We start from the raw sequence: 23,975 nt of genomic DNA, 5'->3' as shown, positions 1-23,975 counted from the left end.
TGTTTTTGATTATAATTTTTTAGAGAGGGCTAATTTGGCAGGGTAATTTTTCCTTTTCCCCAATTTTATAGTACCGTATCACAAATCATTTAATGTATGTAGGTAGGCTGTGAATGGCCTCACACTCCAGTAGAGTAGGTGGTGGTGTATGCACCTTAAAATTGGATGCGATCCGTCAACAATCCCAAAGAAGCCAAATTGAGCTCAGTACCGCATCGCCTTGCGCCTCTCAAATTTTGTAAAAACGCGGAGGGCTCCATATAGCTCCGCATTGACATGATTGGTCGACGATAGGTGAGGGCGGGAGGTCCTGTATAAACACAAACGGACTTCTTTATTAACAACTTGCTTCACAACAGCTCTGCGCTGCTCAGCGAAGCACAAGAAGTATGAATTCCCTAACATCTGCAGAGGCAGTATCACTATAACACTTACAAAAAAAAGATTGCAGTTTTGAAACTGCAGTAAAACTCCAGTAACTGCAGTCGACTGTGGTATTTTGGACGCAGTAATTGCAGTTATACTCCACTGACTGAAATCTTTTTTCGTAAAGGAAATGCTGCAAGGCCCATGCAGGTGACAGATTGACCATACAGCGCCTTGTATGGAGCTCAATTTGGCCTCTGGAGGCTCCACAATTGTGTCACACCATCCATACAGCGCCTCTGACCACATTTCTCAGATCAAGCATAAATTGCCTCTTACTTCACATTGGCATGTCAATTTGGCAATGAATCAGGATCGTGTTTTTCTTATACTTCTTATACTTATACTTATACTTATACTTATACTTATACTTCTTACTTCTTATGCTTCTTATACTGCGACCTAGTGGTTGTAATTTGGAAACCCATGGATAACATTATTCCTCCTACCACAAACTACATTACCCAGATGTCTCCAACTGCTTTTTCCGGTTTCCCCATAGTTCTTTGCGAGATTTGTCAGGTTTTCGTGTCTGTTGTTTCTGTAGAGTCCCATTGCTCAGTAGAATTTCAACATGGCTTCTGACGGACCGCCGGGGACTGAACCCATGCCTTCCGACTTGGGGAGCTCTGTAGCGGCCCTGAATACATGGAGCAATCCGGAGCTTCAAGCCAAGCTAGGCGAGCTAGGCGCACCCAACATGGGTATGAGTAGAAGCCGATGAGCAGCAAGCTTTGAATTGAATGAATTGTGTGTAGCAGTAGCTAGCCGCTAACATGCTATCCATACATATGTACTTCCGAGGCAAAGTTAGCTAGCAAGGCCCTCATGGAAGTAATGGAGAGTGCAAACTAACGTTATCATAACTCGCTCGCTATCTACACAAACAATACATATTAGCTACAAGTTCATGTTCAACACCTCTACGCATAGTATTTTGCTTAACGTTAGTGAGTCATCATGGTTGATAGCTAACAGCTAATCTTAACTTGCTGTTTTGGTTGGGTGTTTGATAAAAGTCGCTGCATGGTCAATCTGTTTGCATTGGCTGTACAGCATTTAAAGCCAATTTATGCTTGATCCGAAAATATGGTCGGAGGCGCCGTAAGGATAGTGTGACGCAATAGCGAAGCCTCCAGAGGCATGCAGAGTTCAGTATTGCATTGCCATGCCCCTCTCAAAATGTGTAACAATGTGGAGGGCTCAATATAGGTCCGGCATTGACATGATTTGATGAGGGTAGGTGAGGGCGGGAGGTCCTGCATAAACACAAACTCACTTCCTTGACAACAGCTCTGCACTGCTCAGCGAAGTACCTAGAAGTATGAATTCCCTGACTTCTGTAAAGGCTGTATCACTGTAAATGCTGCACGGCCAATGCAAATATTGGATTGACCATGCAGCAGTACAGAGCTGTTGTGAAGGAAGTTGTCAATGTTTGTGTTTATACAATACCTACCGTCAACCCATCAGGTAAATTCAGCGCTATATTGAGCCCGTCGCATTTTTACAAAATTTGAGGCGAACAGTGACGCCTTTAATAGTCCTATATTATAGGACCGATATAGCCATCTGCAGCATGGGCGGAAACGTCCTCCCCCCAAGAAAAAAAATTGCAGCACCTCCAAACCTTCCGAACACATTTTCGGATCAAGGATAAATGATCTAATAGCAAGTCATGCATGCTGCGATGCTTTCCACGAAGTGGCTGATTTAACTACATAGCAATATAAATTAACCTTTCATTCCATCCATTTGTAATGAAATCATCATTCTTGTTGTCCCAGCTGTATTGTTCATTGTTGGTTTACAGTTGTCTTTTCCTCCTTCCTTAGGCCCCAGAGAGGAGATGCTGGACAGGCTCAAGGGATACATGATGCAGGTCAGTGTGTGCTAGTGAGGGGGAGAGTGGAAGAGTGTATTGCATCTTATGCGTTTATCTGATCCATTTGTCTTTGTGTGCATCTGTGTTTTTCCACTCAGACTGGAGTGATGCTCAGCAAGCCCAACCAAGGGGGTGATGACAAACCTATGACCACGCAGGTCAGCACCAACCGACCCTATAAGGTTTTTAGACAGTCCAATCTAATTCCTCTCATTCTTACATTTCATCACTGTGATTATTTAGCCATAGACTCTGCAGCATGTCATCAATCTGTCATGAACAGGACCAGGAGTTTTACCTTTACCATGTGACCTGACCAGTAAAAACAAAGGGGAGTTGGTTAAGTCACATGGTGCCGGAAGAACTACTTACCCAAATCAAAAACAACTTTACCAACAACCACCCTTCCCTCCTCCTCTACCTTTGTCCCCCAGATGCCAGGCATCCCCCCCATGCCCCCGATGCCCATGCCGCCCATGCCACCTGGTATGGGTATGCTCCAGGCGATGAGCATGATGGCGGGTGGACCCCCTCCACCAGGGATGCATATGGGAATGGAGCCTCCAGGCATGCCCCCTGGCCTCTCCCAGGAGGACCAGCTGAAGATGGTGCAGCAGAGGGCTGCCATGATGATGCAGCATGAGGAGAGGGCCAAGCAGCAGGTAAGACCAAACCACCAGAGGGGGTTTTATCTAGGCCCCTGAGTTTTACCTGACTAGGAACTACACTAGGCCCTAGTTGTAAGGTAGTCTGTATTATCTTGCGATGGGAAGGAAGCAGTGGCTCTGGAGGGGTTCTGGTATGATGTTCAGTTGGTGATGAATAGTTTCAAAAGTTGACATTTTGTGTGTGTGTTCAGGGGGATTCCCGTGCTATGGAAGAGCACATGAAGGAGCAGGAGCTTCTGGAGCAGCAGAAGAGGGTGAGGACTGGAGGCTTTCTCCCATCTAAATGATTTTGTTGTAATTTATTAATAGTTTTGTGTCACAACCAATCATATAGTAATGTTACAGTCCCTTTACTTGCTTGAAATATATCACATCTTCTAATTCTTGCTCTTCCCTACCTCTCTTCCCTTCATCCATATCTCCCTTCTCTCTCTTCTTTCCTTTCTTCCCTCCTCTCTTCCTTCCCTGTTCTCTTACTTCCCTCCTCCTCATATCTCCTCTCTCTGTCAGGCGGCAGTGATGATGGAGCATGAGAGGCAGCAAGAGCTCGCTAAGATGCAGCATGGAGGACCAGGGCCCAGGATGTCTGACCCGGGTCCACGACCCCCTGGCATGATGCCCCCAATGATGAGAGGTCAGTAGTGCACACCGCTAGAGAACGACTGGTAATTGGTCGGGCCGATATTAGCCCTTAGTTATCGGCAATCGGCCCTTGAGTTTCGGCACAGCCGATTTTCCCCTTTATAGCACGTTAACACACTTGCCTATCGTGTGAAACTCCTGCAATCCGGCGCCACTGCTAACTAGTTAGCCTGTCCTTGAGGAACCTCTGGGCTGCTTGCTAGCTACCCACTCTAGTACTTTCATGCTGCATATACATTTTGCACACTTTAATAATGCCACATGGAATGTAGACGTTTTTAAGGTGATAATTGATTAACTGTTAGGCAAGACAATGTCCATACAAGCTGCAGCACTTACAAAGCAACCAGGGGTTCCGTTTCCGGTAGAATACATTTTTCGTTGCCAACTATTCACATCGGAGAGTTGCAGTCATTAGTCAGCCGACGGCATATAGCAGGAAACAGAGTTGTTTATCAATAAGCCACATATATCACACGTGACGAGTCACGACCCCACGATAGTTCAAATTATAACATACCGTTTATTTACATCCAGTAGAAGTGTAAAAAGAGATATAATTTGAGCTATGGTAACCAGTGCTTTCAGGACAGGTCGGGCCTCGTTTTACAGGACCATTGTAAAATAAGCTTTCTCTTCACGAGCCAGCCTTAACGAATGTTGTTTATTTACACATCGGATTTGATTGTCCAATATCAGTTGGTTAATTTCTTTATTTTATGGCCTCCTAGAGCGGCCTCTTTCCACTGCTTTGTTGCTGATTAGCATCGGGAGTGGGGCGGGCTAGCCCTGGTGTTCATAGACTGCCATGTTTTGTTATTTATTAGGCCTAATTAAAATGTTCAGGCCTAGATTGTATTTTAAAACAGCTGTGTTTTGTTATTTATTAGTAAAAAATATTCATACAAATAGTCTATAGGACAGGTCGTTCGCAAGTTATGTTAAACACATTATTATATTTACAAGTTTTATTACTGTGTAGGCGGCTTGTTCTTCTAGGCGTAATGTTTTTTGAAATTTACATATATTCATTTATGATTTATAGCAGGGAGGAAGACGCAATGGGCAATGTTTTGCTTTTCAATAAAACCTGTCATGTTGGTATAAGAACATCGTTCTACTTTGTTTTATTACCTTTACAGGCACATTTCTATTCTGTTAAGATGAATTACAATCATCTAAATGTGATTTTGATCACTGTGGGTGGACACCCTAATGCGTTAGTGTTCAGGTAAATTATAATCACACTGTCCGGCGGCAAATTTTTACGAAAACCCTGAAAGCAACATACCAGTAGCTAGCTAGGTAAACAACATTCAGCATAGAGCTAACTTTTGCTAGCTAATCAAATCAAATTTTGTCACATGCACCGAATACAACAGGTGAAACCTTAGTGAAATGCTTACTTACAAGCCCCTAACCAACAGTGCAGTTTCAACCAAAAAATATGGCTAAGAATAAGAGATAATTGTAACAAGTAATTAAAGAGCAGCAGTAAAAAATAACAACATATACAGGGGGGTGCCGGTACAAAGTCAATGTGCGGGGGCACCGGTCAGTTGAGGTAGTATGTACATGTTGGTAGAGTTATTAAAGTGACCAAATAGTTTGGGTAGCCATTTGACTAGATGTTCGGGAGTCTTATGGCTTGGGGGTAGAAGCTGTTTAGAAGCCTCTTGGGCCTAGACTTGGTGCTCCGGTACCGCTTGCCGTGCATTAGCAGAGAGAACAGTCTATGACTTGGGTGGCTGGAGTCTTTGACCATTTTTAGAGACTTCTTCTGACACCGCCTGGTATAGAGGTCCTGGATGGCAGGAAGCTTGGCCCCAGTGATGTACTGGGCCGTTCACACTACCCTCTGTAGGGCCTTGTCGTCGGAGGCGGAGCAGTTACCATTCCAGGCAGGGATGCAACCAGTCAGGATGCTCTCGATGGTGCAGCTGTAGAACCTTTTGAGGATCTGAGGTCCCATGCCAAATCTTTTCAGTCTCCTGAGGGGGAATAGGTTTTGTCGTGCCCTCTTCATGACTGTCTTGGTGTGCTTGGACCATGTTAGTTTGTTGATGATGAGAACACCAAGGAACTTGAAGCTCTCCACCGGCTCCACTGCAGCCCCATCGATGAGAATGGGATGCTAGCGAACGTCATTTCACTACACTAACTTTATTTGTGATTCCTAATATGCAAACCCTAACGCAAAGTATGCTAACTTTAAAGCTGTGTTTGTGCTGAGCGATTAACCAAAATGTAAGTTATTTTTCAGTTTTAAAAAAACGAATTGCGTCGTCGGTTCAATTATTTGAATTCCATTTAGTTCGTTTTTTTTCTTCTGTGAGCTCAATGCGCGCATTGCACAGTTTCTCTAGAGATAAATCATATCCAGCCTGAACTGTGTGATGTAGTTTCCAATAGGCCAATATTCTACATAGTCTAGCGCATAAAACGTGGTAATTAACTACAATGATCATAAACCATTGCACATCTCTACTGAACAAAAAGATAAACGCATCATTCAACAATTTCAGTGAAGTTACAGTTCATATGAGGAAATCAGTCAATTGAAATAAATAAATGAGGCCCTGATCTATGGATTTCACCTGACTGGGAATACAGATGTGTATCACAGTGGGCCTCAGGATCTCATCACGATATTTTAGTGCATTCAAATTGCCATCAATAAAATGCAATTGTGTTCGTTGTCCATAGCTTATTCCTGCCCATACCATAACCCCACCACCACCATAGGGCACTCTGTTCACAACATTAACATAAGAAAACCGCTCGCCCACAGGACGCCATACAAGTGGTCTGCGGTTGTGAGGCCAGTTGCACGTACTGCGAAATTCTCTAAAACATCGTTGGTGGCGGCTTATTGTAGAGAAATTAACATTCAATTCTTTGGCAACAGCTCTGGTGGACATTCCTGCAGTCAGCATGCCAATGCCATGCTCCCTCTACTTGAGACATCTGTGGCATTGTGTTTGTGTAACAAAACTGAACATTTTAGAGTGGCATTTAATGTCCCCAGCACAAGGTTATCATGCTGTTTAGTCATCTTCTTGATATACCACACCTGTCAGGTGGATGAATTATCTTGCCAAAGAAGAAGTGCTCACTCACAGGGATGTCAAATTTCTGTTATCTTTTATTCCAGCTCATGAAACATGGGACCAACACTTTAAATGTTGTTTATTTTTGTTCAGTGTACTTGACCGGTCTGTTTATTTTTCACGCCTGCTACAGAAGAGACAAGAATGCATGATCGTGAAGGGATATAGAGAGCAGCTGTTGCTTTGCGAGGTATCTCTAACTGAAAATACAGGGTCAAAGTAATCTTTTTTGTCATTTAGCAGACGCTCTTATCCAGAGTAACTTACAGTAGTGAATGCATACATTTCATACATTTTTTCTCCGTACTGATAGTTATTGATAGTTGGTATTCAGCAGTCATAAAAGTATGCCTTATTTACTTTGAAGAACTAAAAAATAGTGATTTTGTCAGACCGCATAGGGAACAGCTGATGATGACTTGGAATGAGATAATAGTAATCAATACAACAAATGTAATATACACAACTGAAATATTTTATTAAAGTACATTTAATAAATTATTCAGTGGTGTTACAGTATTCAACCCAAATAATCTAAACCGAGATTATTTCTAGTAATTCAACCGAAACTGAACCGACCTCAAAAGGCACAAATTGTTCAGCACTACCAAAAATGTTGTTACTTCACTGAGTTAGCTAAATGACTTGTCTTTCCCTTGCTGAGCCGACCTGCCCGAGCCGAACTTCCTGACTACATGCAGAGTATGTGAGCGGAGTTGAGCATCGGAAATCCCGTTCATCGCTCACGGAGCGGTGCTTGCGCACCACTCTGGCGCTCCACATCCTTTCCAAGGAGCCAGACAAATAGCCTAAGAAGGAACATTTATTATTTAGGCTATATTATTAGCCTATTTCAAGGCTATGGCCTACAAATTAATAAATTGTGAAGCATTTACGAGTGCAACACACTAGGCTGGCAGGAACATTACGCTTTCAGCATTTAAACATTTAATTGTATTAAATCACCATAGTCTATAAATTGCGGATGTAGGCCGTGACTTAAAACGAAATAAAAATGAAATGAAAAATGCCTTATTAGGCTCCTCATCTTAGTAATTAACCTTGATTTTGCACTTGTGTGCTTTTTCAGTTTATTTATGAAAATATTTAGTGAACTCCATGACAGTGCTTTTTGAATTCACTTTTATAAACACAAGTTTGGCCAGAGTCTGTGGCTTCAGGCTCATGTGATGGTGCCTGGAGAGTAGCCCAGTAGCGGAGAATACCCTCTCTGCGATTGCAGAGCCAATGGATGCTAAACACCCTTCCGCCCACTCTTGCCAGGCTGGGCAGGGATGATGAGTTTTTCTTTATGTAGGCGAAAAGTTTTTTTAGGAAAGATAACCCTATCGAAACAGAAATCCTCTTGAGAGAGGTAATATGTTAGGCCTATTGAGCCAAAATCAATGATAGCCTATTGTATAGATAATAGAACAAAAATGAAGCACACTTTTTAAGAGATCAGATTTTTTGTTTATGAATAATTAGCTACATTGATGCACTTAGCTAGCTACCCACCTCGTTCCTTTCTGTTAGCATGTGCATGTAATACAGCATCATGCTTTCGGGATGCGATTCTTTTCAGATTCCACAATGATTCTTTAGTGGACACTACATCACCGCACTCCCTCTCTTGCTCTTGGTCCTCATCTTTGTAATCACCTTGATTTTGCACCTGTGTTTTTTTCAGTTTCTTTATGAAAATCTTTAGCAAACTCCATGACCGTAGCTAAAGCAAGGGGCTATAGCAGCACACAAGTAGACTACAAATGCATGTCCTGATCTCGTGAAATAAGTGGTACTGGAGCGAAATTGGAGCGGTTGCTCCAGCCTTTGGGGAAACTCGCTCTGCGCTCCAGTCAAATTCGGCACGCTCCTCTCTAGGCTCCACTCACATGCTCTGGTTACATGACACAGGAGTGGTGTCATGTCTCTTAAAGAGACAACCCATTTAAAAAAAAGAAGACAATGGGCTACTTCTATAAAAATTGGATTGATTAGTAGGCCTAACGTGGTCTCAAATGAAAGGGCAACAGATTGTCTTCTGTTGCCCCGTAGACTACTGAAAAAGGCCAAAAGGAGTCAATAAATCAATGCATGAAGACAGTCCTCTTAAATATGAATTCAGCTGTATTGTGAGTAGGCCTATGCAATCTTGCTTCACCCAGTTTATCAAGAAATGTACTATTATGTAAATAGTTATATTGTTAAAAACAAAGTCAAATTGATTGTATGGTTGTATAACTGATTTGTTGAAGCCATATATGGCTGTATATGGGAACATTTGTTATTAAAATGTTCAAATTGAATTATATGTATTATTGCCATAAAATATTGGCAATTTTTTAAAAATGTTCTCAATATCGGCCCTTCAAAACTCATATTGGTCGTTCTCTACAGAAAATTATAACAATCGTTTCTTAATGGACATGTCCAGATAGTCCCTCCCTGTTTCTGTCCATTTTCTTCTGTTTCGTGCTTACATAACACCACCGCGGTACATCGACACGGTTGGTGTAAATCAAAATGTGGGTCTTGCTGTGTTGTAGGTATGAACCCACCCCCTCCTGGTATAAATCCTGGTGGAATGAACCCACCCCCTCCTGGAATGTCCATGATGCATACCCAGAGACAGAGAGTTCCCCCACCGCCAGGAGAGGACGCCAGAGAGGTACGACTGAACGTCAAACTAATAGACATTTCCCTTGTAAATATTGTTTGTCGTAGTCTACTTTGTGCTCTTAAACATAAGGGACAAAATACTTAACACCCATGTCAATTGAACTGGATGCTTGCAACTTACGTTTTCATTTAGTGAGTTATCTCAGGTAAGAATTCAGCCGCTGTAGAAGTCTGCTCAGTGTAAGATTTAGAAGAAATTGATTTGCGATATGTTTAGTATCAGGAGACACCTGACCTAAGAAAATCTAGTGTGTGTGTGTGTGTGTGTGCGTTTGTTTAACAGGTGTGGCAGGGAGAGGAGGTGGGCATTGGCCCTAAGATCCCTCAGGCCCTGGAGAAGATCCTCCAACTAAAGGAGATCAGACAGGAGCAGCTAAGCACCGCTCCCACAGGTCAGAACAGTGGAGTTGGATTATGCATAAATCCTTAACAAATGACAAAATCATGACTTAAACAAATAAATTAAGCTAACTCTATTTATAAAATATATTTATTGAATATTTCTTCATATCTTTCAGTAAGTTAACATCAACCAAACCTCTAACTCTCATGGTATCTTTCTATTCTAAGTACTGCTGTCCTAGTTCTTGTTATCTGGGTTCAGAGCCTTGTAGGAGCTTGAACTGGTCAGTGAATGTCCTGTTGTTTTCTATCCTTTTCCAGAAGAAGAGGAGGAGGAGAGCCAGGAGATGGAGATGAACAACTCCTCCGCCCCCGTCCTGTCTGAGACGGAAGAGGATGACAGTTCTCTCTCCAAGAAAGATGTGAGCATTGTTCTCATTCACAACTTCTCTCCTGCTGTCTGTGGGTGAATCTCAATTGTCTTTTCTTGATTCCTCGCGTCCTCTCTCCTTGCCTCCTTTTCAAAAGGCAACAGAGGGGAAGAACCTTGGAGCTTCTCCAATGTGAATTCAGAAGGCTGCGACTCAGCAGGGAATTGAACTCACAACCTTAGAATTGAAGGGCGGACACTCTAACCACAAGGCCACTGAGTTGGTGTGTGGATTAAGAAATGGTGCTATTTCCTGACATTTTCTCTCTTCCCTTCTCAGAAAAACCGCAAGCGTAGGAACCGCAAGAAGAAGAACAAGAAGAGGCGTGTGCAGGAAAAGAGGGAGCAGGCGGTGGAGAAGAAAGAGGAGGATGGCGGGAAGGAGAAAGAGCATGAGGTGGAGATCGAGTACGTCACTGAGGAACCGGAGATCTACGATCCTAACTTCATCTTCTTCAAGAGGATCTTTGAGGCCTTCAAGGTGAGAGCCTGCTCTGTTTTGATTATTTGTTTATTCATAACGAATTAACAAATGATCCGTCAAAACATCCTACAGATTTGTCCACAATCTTCTTGACCTTATTATTTACCGTTTTGATGACCTCTTATGAAATACAATATATTGTTGTTAAATTTGGATATGGGTTTTCTGTTTGAGTGTTTAGTAAATTTCTTCACTTAACTGGCTTTGTCTCCGTCCCTCTCACAGTTTTTTTTTTTTTTTAAAATTTTTTTTTTCATCCCTCAGCTGACTGACGATGTGAAGAAAGAGAAGGAGAAGGAGCCGGAGAAAGAGAAGGAGGCTCCTACCATGTTGAAGAAGAAGGGGTTCGAGGAGGAGGCAAAAGACAGCGATGACAGTGATGATGTTAGTATTCATCTATCCTATGTTTTCCTCATTCCTTGGCTTGGATGAACAAGGCAAATTCTTGAGCAGGACTGTTTATACTCGGTGTCTCAATTATCTAGCCTACTGCCCTAAGTAGTGTGCACTTGTTCTCTCCCTTTCAGAGAGAAAGTTAGAGGATTGGGACATGGGGATAGTGTCTTCCTGTTCATGTTGTCAATTACTCCTTTGGAACTGTTGACCATGGAAGTCCTCCTCCTTACTCCCCTTTCTCCATCTCTCCCCATCTCTCTCCGTGTGTACAGGAGATCAGACCAGATGTTCCCAAGCTATCTAAGAAGAAGCTGAGAAGGATGAACAGACTGACTGTGGCTGAACTCAAACAGGTAAACCACTTTCTTATAACATAGTGGTTATAAGATCTAGCTGGTGTCATTAATGCTCTGTATCATTAATGTTATAAGTACTGACTATACACACACACACACACACACACACACACACAGTACCAGTCAAAAGTTTGAACACATCTACTCATTCAAGGGTTTTTCTTTATTTTTTATAGTTTTCTACATTGTAGAATAATAGTGAAGATATCAAAAACTATGAAATAACACATGGAATCATGTAGTAACCAAAAAAGTGTTAAACAAATCAAAATATATTTTATATTTGAGATTCTTCAAAGTAGCCAGCCTTTGCCTTGACAGCTTTGCACACTCTTGGCATTCTCTCAACCAGCTTCATGATGTAGTCACCTGGAATGCATTTCAATTAGCAGGTGTGCCTTGTTAAAAGTTTATTTGTGGATTTTCTTTCTTTCCTTCCTTCTTAATGCATTTGTGCCAATCAGTTGTTGTGACAAGGTAGGGTTGGTATACAGAAGATAGCCCTATTTGGAAAAGACCAAGTCCATATTATGGCAAGAACAGCTCAAATAAGCAAAGAGAAACGACAGTCCATCATTACTTTAAGACATGAAGGTAATTCAATCTGGAAAATTTCAAGAACTCCCGGAGTCGCCTCTTCACTGTTGACGTTGAGACTGGTGTTTTGCGTGTACTATTTAATGATGCTGCCAGTTGAGGACTTGTGAGGCGTCTGTTTCTTAAACTAGACACGCTAATGTACCTGTCCTGACAGGTGTGACATATCAGGAAGCTGATTAAACAGCATGATCATTACAAAGGTGCACCTTGTGCTGGGACAATAACAGCACTCTAAAATGTGCATTTTTGTCACACAACACAATGCCACATATATCTCAAGATTTGAGGGAGCGTGCTATTGGCATGCTGACTGCAGGAATGTCCACCAAAGCTGTTGTCAGATAATTTTATGTTCATTTCTCTACCATAAGCCGCCTCCAACATCGTTTTAGATCATTTGGCAGTACGTCCAACCGGCCTCAACCGCAGACCATGCGTAACCATGCCAGCCCAGGACCTCCACATCCGGCTTCTTCACCTGCGGGATCGTCTGGCGTGCTGACCACACCAAAAATAAATGTACACATACATGTTATTGATTCGTTTCAACCATAACCGCTCGCACACGTCAATGAGTGTCTGCGTAGCCAGGCGCTAAAATAGTCCCGCCTCTCCCATCTCGTTATTGGTTTTTAGAAGCATATACCCACGTGGGTGATTGAAAGCTGAACTGAGGTCCACACTCCAGTCGGGTGTTATAATGCACCATAAAGTTGGGGCGGCAGTGGTTAGTGGTTAGAGCGTTGGACTAGTAACCGAAAGGTTGCAAGATCGAATCCCTGAGCTGACAATGTAAAAATCTGTCGTTCTGCCCCTGAACAAGGCAGTTAACCCACTGTTTCTAGCCATCATTGATAATAACAATTGGTTCTTAACTGACTTGCTTAGTTAAATAAAGGTCAAATAAAGGTTGTTTGCCGACCGCCATAGAAAGTCCGAAGAAGACTGAAGGATGAGAGATTACTAGAATCTTACTAGGTTACCCTTTTCTCTGTGTATTGTCAGAGTAGAGGACCTTGTGCATTTCAGGTAAACTAACAACCCAATATTTATATCCCAGGACAAATTAGCTACAACTGCATGATAGCTACTGCAAGCTAGCTAAATGGCCTTGAATGTTTCATGCGTTTTGACCTGTCCCCAAATTAATATAGTTGGTTCAGAGTTAGTTTTAATATTTCAACCTGCGTGTCCTGATCGTGTCTGGTGTGGATGGACAAAATTAACATGCGAGCGATGGCGCATGCGCATCCCCGGTCTAGTCAGCATGTGACCTCCCAACTATATCACCTCTCTTTTCGCTCCCTTCTCTCCTGTCATCCCCCTCCCTCTCTCCTCCTCTCCAGTTGGTGGCGCGTCCTGACGTGGTGGAGATGCACGATGTGACGGCCCAGGAGCCCAAGCTGCTGGTACACCTGAAGGCAACCAGGAACACGGTCCCTGTCCCCCGACACTGGTGCTTCAAGAGGAAGTACCTCCAGGGCAAGAGGGGTATAGAGAAGCCCCCCTTTGAGTTGCCAGAGTTCATCAAGAGGACGGGCATCCAGGAGATGAGAGAGGCTCTGCAAGAGAAGGTGGGTGACTGGTTGGGGTTGAGTGGGTACAGGGGGCCACAAGCTGGTGGCAATATAAGTGGATCCATTTTGGGATGTACTCATGTTTGAATGCTTTCCTCTTTGAGGTAAACACGGATCCATCATGACTAGATAGGTGTAAGAATGTGGTTGGGGCATTGCTTTTATCTGTGATTACCTAGTACGGAAGGGCCATGTATTTCGGGGATCATCAACTTGATTTTTCTTGAGCGGATGGTCAGGGGCCCGGAACATAATTACAAATTTGTTGACTGCAAGAAGCACAGATATCAAATTTGACTAAAACATAATAATTTCAAACCTTGCTTGCATTTGTATATGATCACGTAAAAAAATATATATTTTTCTGCACATCTAGGCATATCTCTTGAGCTGTCTGTATCCTCCTGACTGGTGGTGATTTATTTTTTAAGAAACTAAATCTGAATCTCTGCTAAAATCGGGGTAAAAGATTGAAAGGAATGTGAGTCTTATTCAGTACATTTAGTAATTGCTTGCTTTTCTAAAGTCTACCAACCTTGCCAGCAGGCATGCCAGCTAAGATAATTAGACAAGCTAGCTACTCTAACTTGATTGATAGCCTGAAATGGCTTCTTGGTAGCTAATTGAGGTTGGGAGATTGGGAACCTGTCTGGGCTAGCTAAAACCAACTTTATAAAATTGGTAGGTGGCTAGTAGTATTACAGAAAAACAACAACAGGACAAATCTAATGGGGCACGTGCCGCATTTGATCACATACAGTATATCTCTCTATTATACTTTGGAACAGATTTCCAAAATGAAAATCACTTGGAGCTGATTTGCTAGTGTTTTTACAGTCCCCCCAAAAAGTAAAATAAACTCGAGGGGCCAAATAAAATCACCTGCGTGCCAAATTCGACCCACGGGCCTCCAGTTGGGGAACCCTGATGTATTTCTATGTAGTAGGACACAATCTAATATGCATCTGTTTTATCCTGTGTAAACTCTTTATCGCTATGTTCCCTGTTCACAGGAGGATGCCAAGACCATGAAGACCAAGATGAGGGAGAAGGTTCGTCCCAAGATGGGCAAGATCGACATTGACTACCAGAAGCTCCACGACGCCTTCTTCAAGTGGCAGATGAAGCCTAAACTCTCCATCCATGGAGACCTCTACTACGAGGTAGATATACTACACCAAAAGTATGTGGACACCTGCTTGTCGAACATCTCATTCCAAAATCATGGGCATTAATATGGAGTTGGTCCCCCCTTTGCTGCTATAACAGCCTCCACTCTTTTGGGATGGCTTTCTACTAGATGTTGGAACATTGCTGCAGGGTCTTGCTTCCATTTGGCCACAAGAGCATTAGTGAGGTCGGGCACTGATGTTGGGCAATTAGGCCTGGCTCGCAGTCTGCGTACCAATTCATCCCAAAGGTGTTTGTCTTGAATGTCATTGTATGCTGTCACGTTAAGATTTCGCTTCACTGGAACTAAGGAGCCTAGCCCAAACAATGAAAAACAGCCTCAGACCATTATTCCTTCTCCACCAAACTTTACAGTTGGCACTATGCATTGGGGCAGGTAGCATTCGCAAGTTTAAACAAGTTTTATTAGTTTTACATGTATAGACAGGTTGGTTGTTTAGCAACAAAACCGATGTGTGCGCAACAATGGGGCAAAACACACAGGGTTGGGTTAGATTGTTGACAACATGTAAACTATATTCTATGTTTATTGAAAACATAAATACATTTGCACAAAGAGCACTTGTTGTCTCAAATACATCGTTACAGTTGTTGGTTAGCTAGCTAGCACATTTTTGCCATATTAGCATTGACATGAAATTAGTCAAAACACCTCAAAACAAGACATGGTATCAAGAACAAGATGAAATGAGCTTTTATTTATTTATTATTTATTTAACCTTTTATTTAACTAGGCAAGTCAGTTATGAACAAATTCTTATTTACAATGACGGCCTAGCTGAAACGAGTCACTTACGATTCCCCCACGTGGCAGTTTCACATCGTTGCTGGTAGCCATCTGGCCATCCAGAATCATAACAACTCACGGACTTCTGCACCATTGAAGCATGCGCGTCGTTTTTTTGGGTGACGTTGTCAACTAACCCGTCTCTTTCGACTATCCGGATATCCCCCCCAAAAATGTCATGACATTATTTGAATAGTGAATTATTTCAAATTCACTTCCCTAGCACATGAACGTTATAAACTTACCACTCTATTTATCATTATCACATACATTTAGGGGATTTATCGCGATATGGATTTTTGTCCATATGGCCCAGCTCTACTATGTGGTTGATTTTGGGTTTCCTTCAATAGTTCCTTGTTGAATGAAATCCTGGTTGTCAGTGGACTGCTCTGGTAGGTTTCTGGTTCTCACACTGGCCTCTCTCTCCCTCTCTCTCTCCCTCTCTCTCTCTCTCTCTCTCTCTCTCTCTCTCTCAGGGGAAAGAGTTTGAGACGAGGCTGAAGGAGAAGAAACCAGGCGATCTGTCAGATGAACTGCGTATCGCTCTGGGCATGCCGGTTGGACCGGTGAGTAAATCTTCATCCTCATCTACTACTTCACTACTTCATGTTATTGTTATCTCGCCACTAACGTTATTGTTGCTGGACAGCTTTATAGTTATGCTTTATTTGATTTGACTAAAATAATTGTGTTGATGATGATGGTTGTCTTTTTGAGAGCAGAATGACACTGATACACAATGGTCTTGTCAATAAAATTGCTTCACCCTCCCCTCCCCCCTCTCTGTGTAGAACTCCCACAAGGTGCCCCCTCCCTGGCTCATCGCCATGCAGAGATACGGGCCCCCTCCCTCCTATCCCAACCTCAAGATCCCTGGACTCAACTCACCCATCCCAGAGGTAGGCCCGACTTTAACAGAGACACGCTCTTTAACAATTTACCGACTTGTTACAAAAGTATTAACACTGTATTGAAATGTTTCAGTATCGTGAAGCTCATTACAGACGAATGACTCCCCCTCTTCCGCTCTCGTTCTCTCCCTCCTCTCAGAGCTGTTCGTTTGGTTACCATGCTGGTGGTTGGGGGAAGCCTCCTGTAGATGAGACCGGCAAGCCTCTGTACGGTGATGTGTTCGGGACCAATGCAGGAGACTTCCAGGTAAGATCCTCCTCATACACTGATGGATACTCTACAATCCTGCCTCATACCCCTAATATCTACCATACACCAAACTTCCCTACACTCACTACCACATATGCCTATATCATACAACCAGTCTGCTTTTAATCTATTGGTGTATTGACTGGTGGCCTAATGTGTGTGTGTGTGTGTGTGTGTGTGTGTGTGTGTGTGTGTGTGTCTCTCTCTCTCTCTCTCGTGTAGGCTAAGGCTGAGGAGGAGGAGGTGGATCGTACGCCGTGGGGAGAGCTGGAGCCTTCAGATGAGGAGTCTTCAGAGGAAGAGGAGGAAGATGAGAGCGACGAGGAGAAACCAGACGAAACCGGCTTCTTCACACCGGCCGACAGGTAGACATTCACATGTTGTTTACTGGACGTTTGAAACACAACATGTTGACATTGACTTGAAATGAACCAGTCTCTTTATACTGTTGGATCAATTGGCCTTTGATCGCACGGAATAACATTTGCATTTGGTTGACTTGAGTACCTTGATCAGTGTTCCAACTCCAAACCTGTGTGCGTTTTGTATATGCCTCTCCCCCCAGTGGTCTGATCACCCCAGGAGGCTTCTCGTCAGTGCCTGCTGGTATGGAGACTCCAGAGCTCATCGAGCTGAGGAAGAAGAAGATCGAGGAGGCCATGGACGGGTGAGTGTGTGGCCTTACTTAAGCTGTGTGTGTGTATTCTCTATTGTGTGTGTTGTGCTACCTAGGCTGTGAATGTGTGAGTTTGTATCTTCTAGTGATTTATTTCTACTGAATTATGTGTAGGAATGAGACTCCTCAGCTGTTCACGGTGCTCCCAGAGAGGAGAACGGGCTCTGGAGGGGCAGCCATGATGGCATCCACACACATCTACGACGTATCGGGGGTAAGAACAACGTCTGCTTTCATGCAAGTTTTGATACATACTGTACATGAATGCATTGCGTAGTCAACACATCTACATCCATCCTCAGGATCATACACACACACACTATGACTGCGCCCGAATCAGCATCCGATCTATAGTGAACTATTTTCGGCCAGGTCTCCAAACCATTTGGACGCAGTCGTACCCCACACACACACACACACACACACACTAGGAAATTAGGGTGCCACTACCATTTCAGATTGTCTTTTGTTTGAACCCCCCTCTCGCTCTCTCTTTATCCCTCTCTAGGCGATGGCTGGTCGTAAGGCGGGTGGAGGCCAGGAGTCCCAGGGGGTGGAGGTAGCCCTGGCCCCAGAGGAGTTGGAGCTGGACCCAATGGCCATGACCCAGAAGTACGAAGAGCACGTCAGGAACCAGGAGGCCCAGGTGGAGAAGGAGGACTTCAGCGACATGGTGGCCGAGCACGCCGCCAAACAGAAGGTGAGAGGAGGGAGCGACTGCAGGCTAGCATACTGGAAATCTCATTCTCGGTTTTTGAAATGTATTAGACCACTAGAGCCTTGCTGAGGTTAAGAGTGTTTGTATTACCAGTTTTCAGTTCAAAAGGAAGCAAAAACAAACTCTAGATGGGAAGACTAGAGGGACATTTTTATGATCTTTACTAGTATGAGTGATTTCAACACCTAAATCCCTATTACAACTTTAGCTCCAGAAATCCAATGTTTTTAAAATCCACTTTCATAATAACTAATATTGCAAGGTCTTGCTTTTTAAAAATGTAATCTCTATTCTTGTGAATATGACTATCCTCCTGTAATATCAGTGTTTGAAAGGGGCGTGTACATGCACAGCTATCTCCCTCCCTCCTTCCTCTCTCCCTCTTATCAGCCCTGTAGAGATAATGTGTGTGCGTGTGTGTCGGAACCCCTCCTGCTTCATAACGGCTGTTCTGTACTCAGTAGCACAGAGACCTATGTCAACATGTTGTGCCGGGATAGGGGGTTAGTAGAGGGGTAGAAGGGGGGGGGGGGGGGGGGGGGAGTAGTGTTTTCACTGTTGTATGACAATATTGACAACCTATTTTTTCTCTCTCGCACTCTCATTTCCCTTTCTCTCTCTCCCACAGCAAAAGAAGAGGAAGGCCCAGCCCCAAGACACACGAAGTGGTGCCAAGAAATACAAAGAGTTCAAGTTTTAGACCAGCAAAATCACACAGGGAGGAAATGGTAAGGGAAGAGAGGACAGGCAGAACGAGACTAACGGGGCTCAGATTTTAAACCACGAGGAACCAGACTGTTTCACTACCACAAAACCATCAATTATCACTGTTGTTTTATTTTCCTTTAAATTATGATGTAAATAAGTGTCAGGCGGGGTTGGGGTCAATTCCATTTCAATTCCAGTCAATTCATAAAGTAAACCAAATTTCATTTCCCAATGTTCCTTATTGAGCGTTGAAGATAATTGGAATTATATGTTCAGTGTAATTCCTGAATTGAAATGAAATTGACCCCAAGACTGGTGTCCAGTAGAACCACTGCCAGGTCTCCTCCGTATGCAGCATTTGTATGACCCATCAATTCTATCCTGTGTGACTGTTATTTGTTCATGTAACTGTGCTTTTCTGTTTTTGTAAATAAACGACTCAATGCCAATCCAATCTATGGATCCATATGGTTAATATTTTCAGGGTTTATTGTTTTTTTCCTGGCCATGTGACCTGTCACCTGACCAGGAAAACTCCTGTCCCTAGTTAGTGATCGCCAATAACAAGTCGACAGACACGGTGCGGAAAAACTCTGGGCCCTACATTGCTATAGTCCTTACTTTAGTGATCTACAGCTTTAACATTCTGTCAACATGCCTATGGCTATATGAAGTCAAACCTAGCATGAAAAACCATGAGCTGGCCTCATGCTTCGCTGATATACCCCCTGACCAAGTCATAAGGCTCTCTAGAGCCATAGAGCTGACTGACGTACTAACAAGGTGTAGTTCTAAACTCGTCCACCGAGGGCTGACAGAGGACCCAGTGTGACAGACACCTGACGTCTGGGAAACTTAACCTCATACGAACCATCCTGATCTCGCGAGCTTACATTCTGTTTCGCCTAAGCTCGCGAGAGCAGGATGATGCTAGGGAACACTCACTGTGACCTAAATAACTGCAGTAACCGCATGCTGACTCGATCACTAGCACATATACACACACACACACACAGTAACACAATGCCTGTGAGGCCCCTCTGCACCACACTGTCTGGCAGGCTTTCTGCAATACCATTCCTGGATTTGTCAGCCTAGTGTATAGCAGCCTACTACAACCTCTCAGCCACTTTGTATGCTAGAATAACTATTCTATGTATTAGGCTTAATAGCCTGCTTAAAAAAGAGGTGTCTGCTACATAACCATATGATATGCACTAATTATCTCTCAAATGAGAAGGACCAAATAAGTATTTTACTATGTGTGATGAGGCTAAATTCTTCATGAAAGGCAAAGTGAACTCCAGACATTGGCTATTGTTGTGGAGATGGCATGACATCATTTAACAGCATATGAATGCTTTCTCGCCCACACTGGAGAAACCCTGGCATGAATCATCCGTCCGAAGACACCACGTAGATGGATCACACACACTGTGAGAGAGATTCAGAAACCGGTAAGCCCACTCACATTAATTAATGAATGAATGAATGAATGTCATCCTAACTGCAAGTACTAGGCTTGGCCATTATACTATCATCAGTGATTTGCAATGGCCCCTTCAATAGACATGTCCTTGTCTTCCATACTCAGTTCTCGTTGATAAGATCTATTCAGACACTGTTTCTTTACCACTAATTGGCAGTCAAGCCAAAAGTTGCATCGTCACTGATAACAAGGTCATAAATTACATTGGATTTTTTTTTTTTTTTTTACCATAGCTGGTCTGAATAAGATATCTTCTTCCCTTGATGTCTTGGGTTCAGGGTTGACGTCTTGGAACACAATGAGACGTGGCAGATCCAGAGCACTGTTTAGAACCCCTGGGTCCATCCATGGCCATCATTTAATCTGTGTCATCCTAATCTCTCTATGGATGTCATCACATGCAGCAGTGGCGGGAAGAAGTTAACAAGCAACACCTTATGCGACTTGAGACAAATAAAATGGCCTGCCTGCACGCATATTATTCACGGGTGCAGGCATAGCCACGGGAAGTAGGGGTGCTGCAGCACCCCCTGAAAAATCTGAATTAAAAAATATATGTTTTGAAGAAAATAAAAAAAGTCACAAAAGTAGTGCACTGGGCCTTTACTTGTATTAGCGGACCGATATAGACGTCTGCAGTTCGGGCCAAAGAAAATGTTCAGCATCTCCGCTTTGGCAAAAAAAGGTAGTTGTATAATTAAGAACAGTGTCTAGCAGTATTCAGTGGTTGGAATTGTAAGAGTTGTTGCCTTGTCCCTTTCTCTGAGATTCATTCTAATGGAATCCAAAAGAACAAAACCCTGTCCTCAAACATTTACATCAAAAGGTGCCAAGTTATGGGCAAAAACATCCACATCAAATGAAATATTTTTCTGGTTCAAATAACATGGAAAACAACCCATTTTTGTGCAGTATTAATTTACCATCCTTACAAACCACTTAATGTAAATGTACATTACTGTATATAGGCTGGTCATCTAGGTTTGTACCTGTAGACTTTCCATCACCATGAACTAAAACAATGCACAATACAGTAATTGTGTACATTGAGACATCAAGTGGTATGTGATGATGTGGCTCATCTGGTAGAACATGGTGCTTGCAATGTTCGGGGGTATAAAAATGTATGCACTCACTACTGTAAGTTGTTCTGGATAAGAGTGTTTACTAAAATGGAAAATGAATTAATAGACCATTTCAGCTTCCACATAGAAATAGGTTGCATTTGCAATTTATTTTCCCCAGTCAGCAATAAAATCGCAGCACTCCCAAACTACTTCCCGCGGCTATGGACGCAGGGTGTTTGTTTCAATAAACTGTTGCCTCAGGAAGATGAAACATGTTATGTGAATACCGGTTATGACTAATTTATGACAAGTATGTATAGATTTTCACTAGCAAGTAACTCAACTCCTCCACGGAATTGAGTGTAGACTAGAGTTTTTTTTTAAATGAACCTGACTCCTTCGAGTCGCTATGCGTCAATAGGCCTACTTCAAAAATGTAAATTCTTAAACCATACCGTGTACCTATGTTTGTCATCTGTTTCATGCCTTTCTTTGTTTTCTGAAATCCATACTTTTTAATACAGTTTTAATAAAATACAACCACTGACTGTTTCCACATTGCTGTTGCTCTAAAATGTCAACAAAACCCGAACGCGTAGGCTATGTGCCAATTTAATCTCAACAAGGAGACAGTCGCTGGTTGTATTTTATTCAGGCCACGTGACGTGTGTGTGATTATCAAATGACAACATCTGAGTGATTCATATTCCAGCCAGCCGGTAGCCAGACTATAAAATGTACACCACTTCTCTTTTTGGCATAAGGCCTACATCTAACCGCAGTAGCCTATTCACTTGCCCATATGACATTGTTATCGCCCACGATAAGCCTAATTATCACGATCACCATGAAGAATTAGTAACTCGGTTATAAACTGTGACTACCGAAAGTAGTAGACCAATTGTAAATGAAAGGGAAAGCAACCCGTAGTCAACATGTGCACAGTCAAACATTTCCCCAAGGTCGTGTGACGCAACGAAGGTGAGCTCATATGCTAAATAAAACGTCGGACTGTAACCAGCTCTGCATCCTAATAAGCTATCTTTACTCAGGGTGAGAGATAAATGGTGGAAGACGGTGAGTCACACCGAACACAGTCCGCCTACTGTCAGAGTCAAGTAGGCTAGTAACCGGACCTGCGCCGATTAATTCCCTGTAGGGTTACAGCAACAATAACATGGATGGAATTCCAAAACACCTGAGCCAGAGCCCCCCCATGTCCTAACTGATGGACTTAAAAATCTCAAAATTAAATAATCACCTCTAATCATGTCACTTTGGGGAAATTCCTAGAATTCATCATCAGTCACACCAAAGGACTTTTCTTTCTGAAGTGCAATTGAAGCATGGGCTTGGAATGAGGTGCATTATGAGTAAAAATCCATTCACATTGATTGACTCATTGATTAATCAATTGAGTTTGTTTATCTCTAACAGCATAGCCTACCATTTATTTATATAGCTTTACCTGAAATAGTTTCTTAATTAACCAACTTTTTACCGTTAAAAAAACAGAATGTTAAGGGGGCACATGTTGTCACACTGTTTTTATGATTTTCTCATCTCCTCACTCTCTCTCCCGCTCATGTAAAATTATTGAAGCACATATCTCCTTTAACCCTTCAACCATATTCTCAACAGGCTTATAGAGCATGTTTTGACAATGGATTTAGAAGTGAATATGAAAAAAATCTTCACTTGAACTTGATTGGTCAACTAATACAAATAATGCCTATAATAGTAATAAAGAACGTCACTTTGTCATACATTTTCAAAATGGGACTCTTTTTTGAGGGACTGCACTATACCCCACCTGAAAACACATTCATTTCAATGTAACTGAATATTCATGTTTGGACATACAAAATTACCATTATAGGTTAACATGTAACAGTCTTCAACAATGCGTACCTACCAATAAAGGCAATTGAAGCAGACCTAAAGTGTTTTTAATTTTTTTTTTAATATAATATTGAAATTAGCCAAACTGCTATGCAAATTGGCATTCTAATATGGCAGTGATGGTATGATCTTATTTTAATATCTCAACCACCTGGTAGAGCTATTGTACGTTCATATTTGAGTTGTTAGTAATAGGAATGTAAGTTGCAAACATTTTTTCATTTATTTAGAGACAGTTAAAGGGTTAACAAGAGGCACGTTGATCATGCATGGTGACCAAGATCTTCATTATATTGACAAGATAGTCGAGTGACTGCTGTAACAATGAAAATACATGTCCTCAAGGATGGAAGACAGGCGCCAGGAGGCGAGATCAGGTGGGACCATTTTAGCCAATGAGAGAGGGCAGATACGCGTGTGACCACAGGGCACAACTCTGATATAAAGTCGTTTTTTTCAAAGTTGCCGAAATGCCACGTGGTCCACTTATATCAGAGCATTTGTAACAACCCAACCAATACAAAACGTATATTCGGTCAAAGAAGCCGCACGTAGAACATTTGCAATTATTTTTGTTGACCAAATTCGAGACTCATTGACCTCCACACAAAAATTCCTCACTTCGTGGTCTTGTTTTCGAGGGCAGATTTTGGGGGGAGTAAAACCTCTCGCTTC

At 42.6% G+C, this 23,975-nt stretch overlaps 1 protein-coding gene across 2 annotated transcripts; it reads left to right on the top strand.

Annotated features, from left to right (window-relative positions):
* The first annotated feature begins 966 nt into the window (after window positions 1-966).
* On the top strand, window positions 967-19,296 carry LOC106608993 (splicing factor 3B subunit 2). 2 transcript variants are annotated; one of them, XM_014207311.3, is made up of 22 exons: window positions 967-1,130; window positions 2,262-2,308; window positions 2,410-2,469; window positions 2,746-2,973; window positions 3,171-3,233; window positions 3,490-3,613; window positions 9,281-9,402; window positions 9,697-9,805; window positions 10,077-10,177; window positions 10,466-10,666; window positions 10,934-11,053; window positions 11,338-11,418; window positions 13,368-13,595; window positions 14,612-14,761; window positions 16,056-16,145; window positions 16,371-16,478; window positions 16,630-16,737; window positions 16,963-17,105; window positions 17,306-17,407; window positions 17,531-17,630; window positions 17,925-18,116; window positions 18,763-19,296. In XM_014207311.3, the coding sequence occupies exons 1-22, from the start codon at window positions 1,001-1,003 to the stop codon at window positions 18,832-18,834; spliced, it is 2,679 nt and encodes an 892-aa protein (XP_014062786.1). In that variant the 5' UTR covers window positions 967-1,000; the 3' UTR covers window positions 18,835-19,296. The 2 variants fall into 2 exon arrangements, with proteins under 2 accessions (XP_014062786.1, XP_014062785.1); XM_014207310.3 differs by having other exon boundaries at window positions 2,410-2,493.
* Window positions 19,297-23,975: the final 4,679 nt, after the last annotated feature.

This window comes from Salmo salar, chromosome 07 (genome assembly GCF_965601325.2).
Source record: "Salmo salar chromosome 07, fSalSal1, whole genome shotgun sequence".
Lineage (NCBI taxonomy): Eukaryota > Metazoa > Chordata > Actinopteri > Salmoniformes > Salmonidae > Salmo > Salmo salar.
This window is presented reverse-complemented; position numbering and strand designations above follow the sequence as displayed.

What these genes read in the sequence shown, in the direction of transcription:
- LOC106608993 (XM_014207310.3), top strand. Translation starts at nt 1,001, where the DNA reads ATGGCTTCTGACGGACCGCCGGGGACTGAACCCATGCCTTCCGACTTG. An exon ending in AGGAGAGGGCCAAGCAGCAG is followed by an intron (nt 2,974 to 3,170) that starts GTAAGACCAAAC and finishes GTGTGTGTTCAG; the next exon opens with GGGGATTCCCGTGCTATGGA. An exon ending in CAGGAGAGGACGCCAGAGAG is followed by an intron (nt 9,403 to 9,696) that starts GTACGACTGAAC and finishes TTTGTTTAACAG; the next exon opens with GTGTGGCAGGGAGAGGAGGT.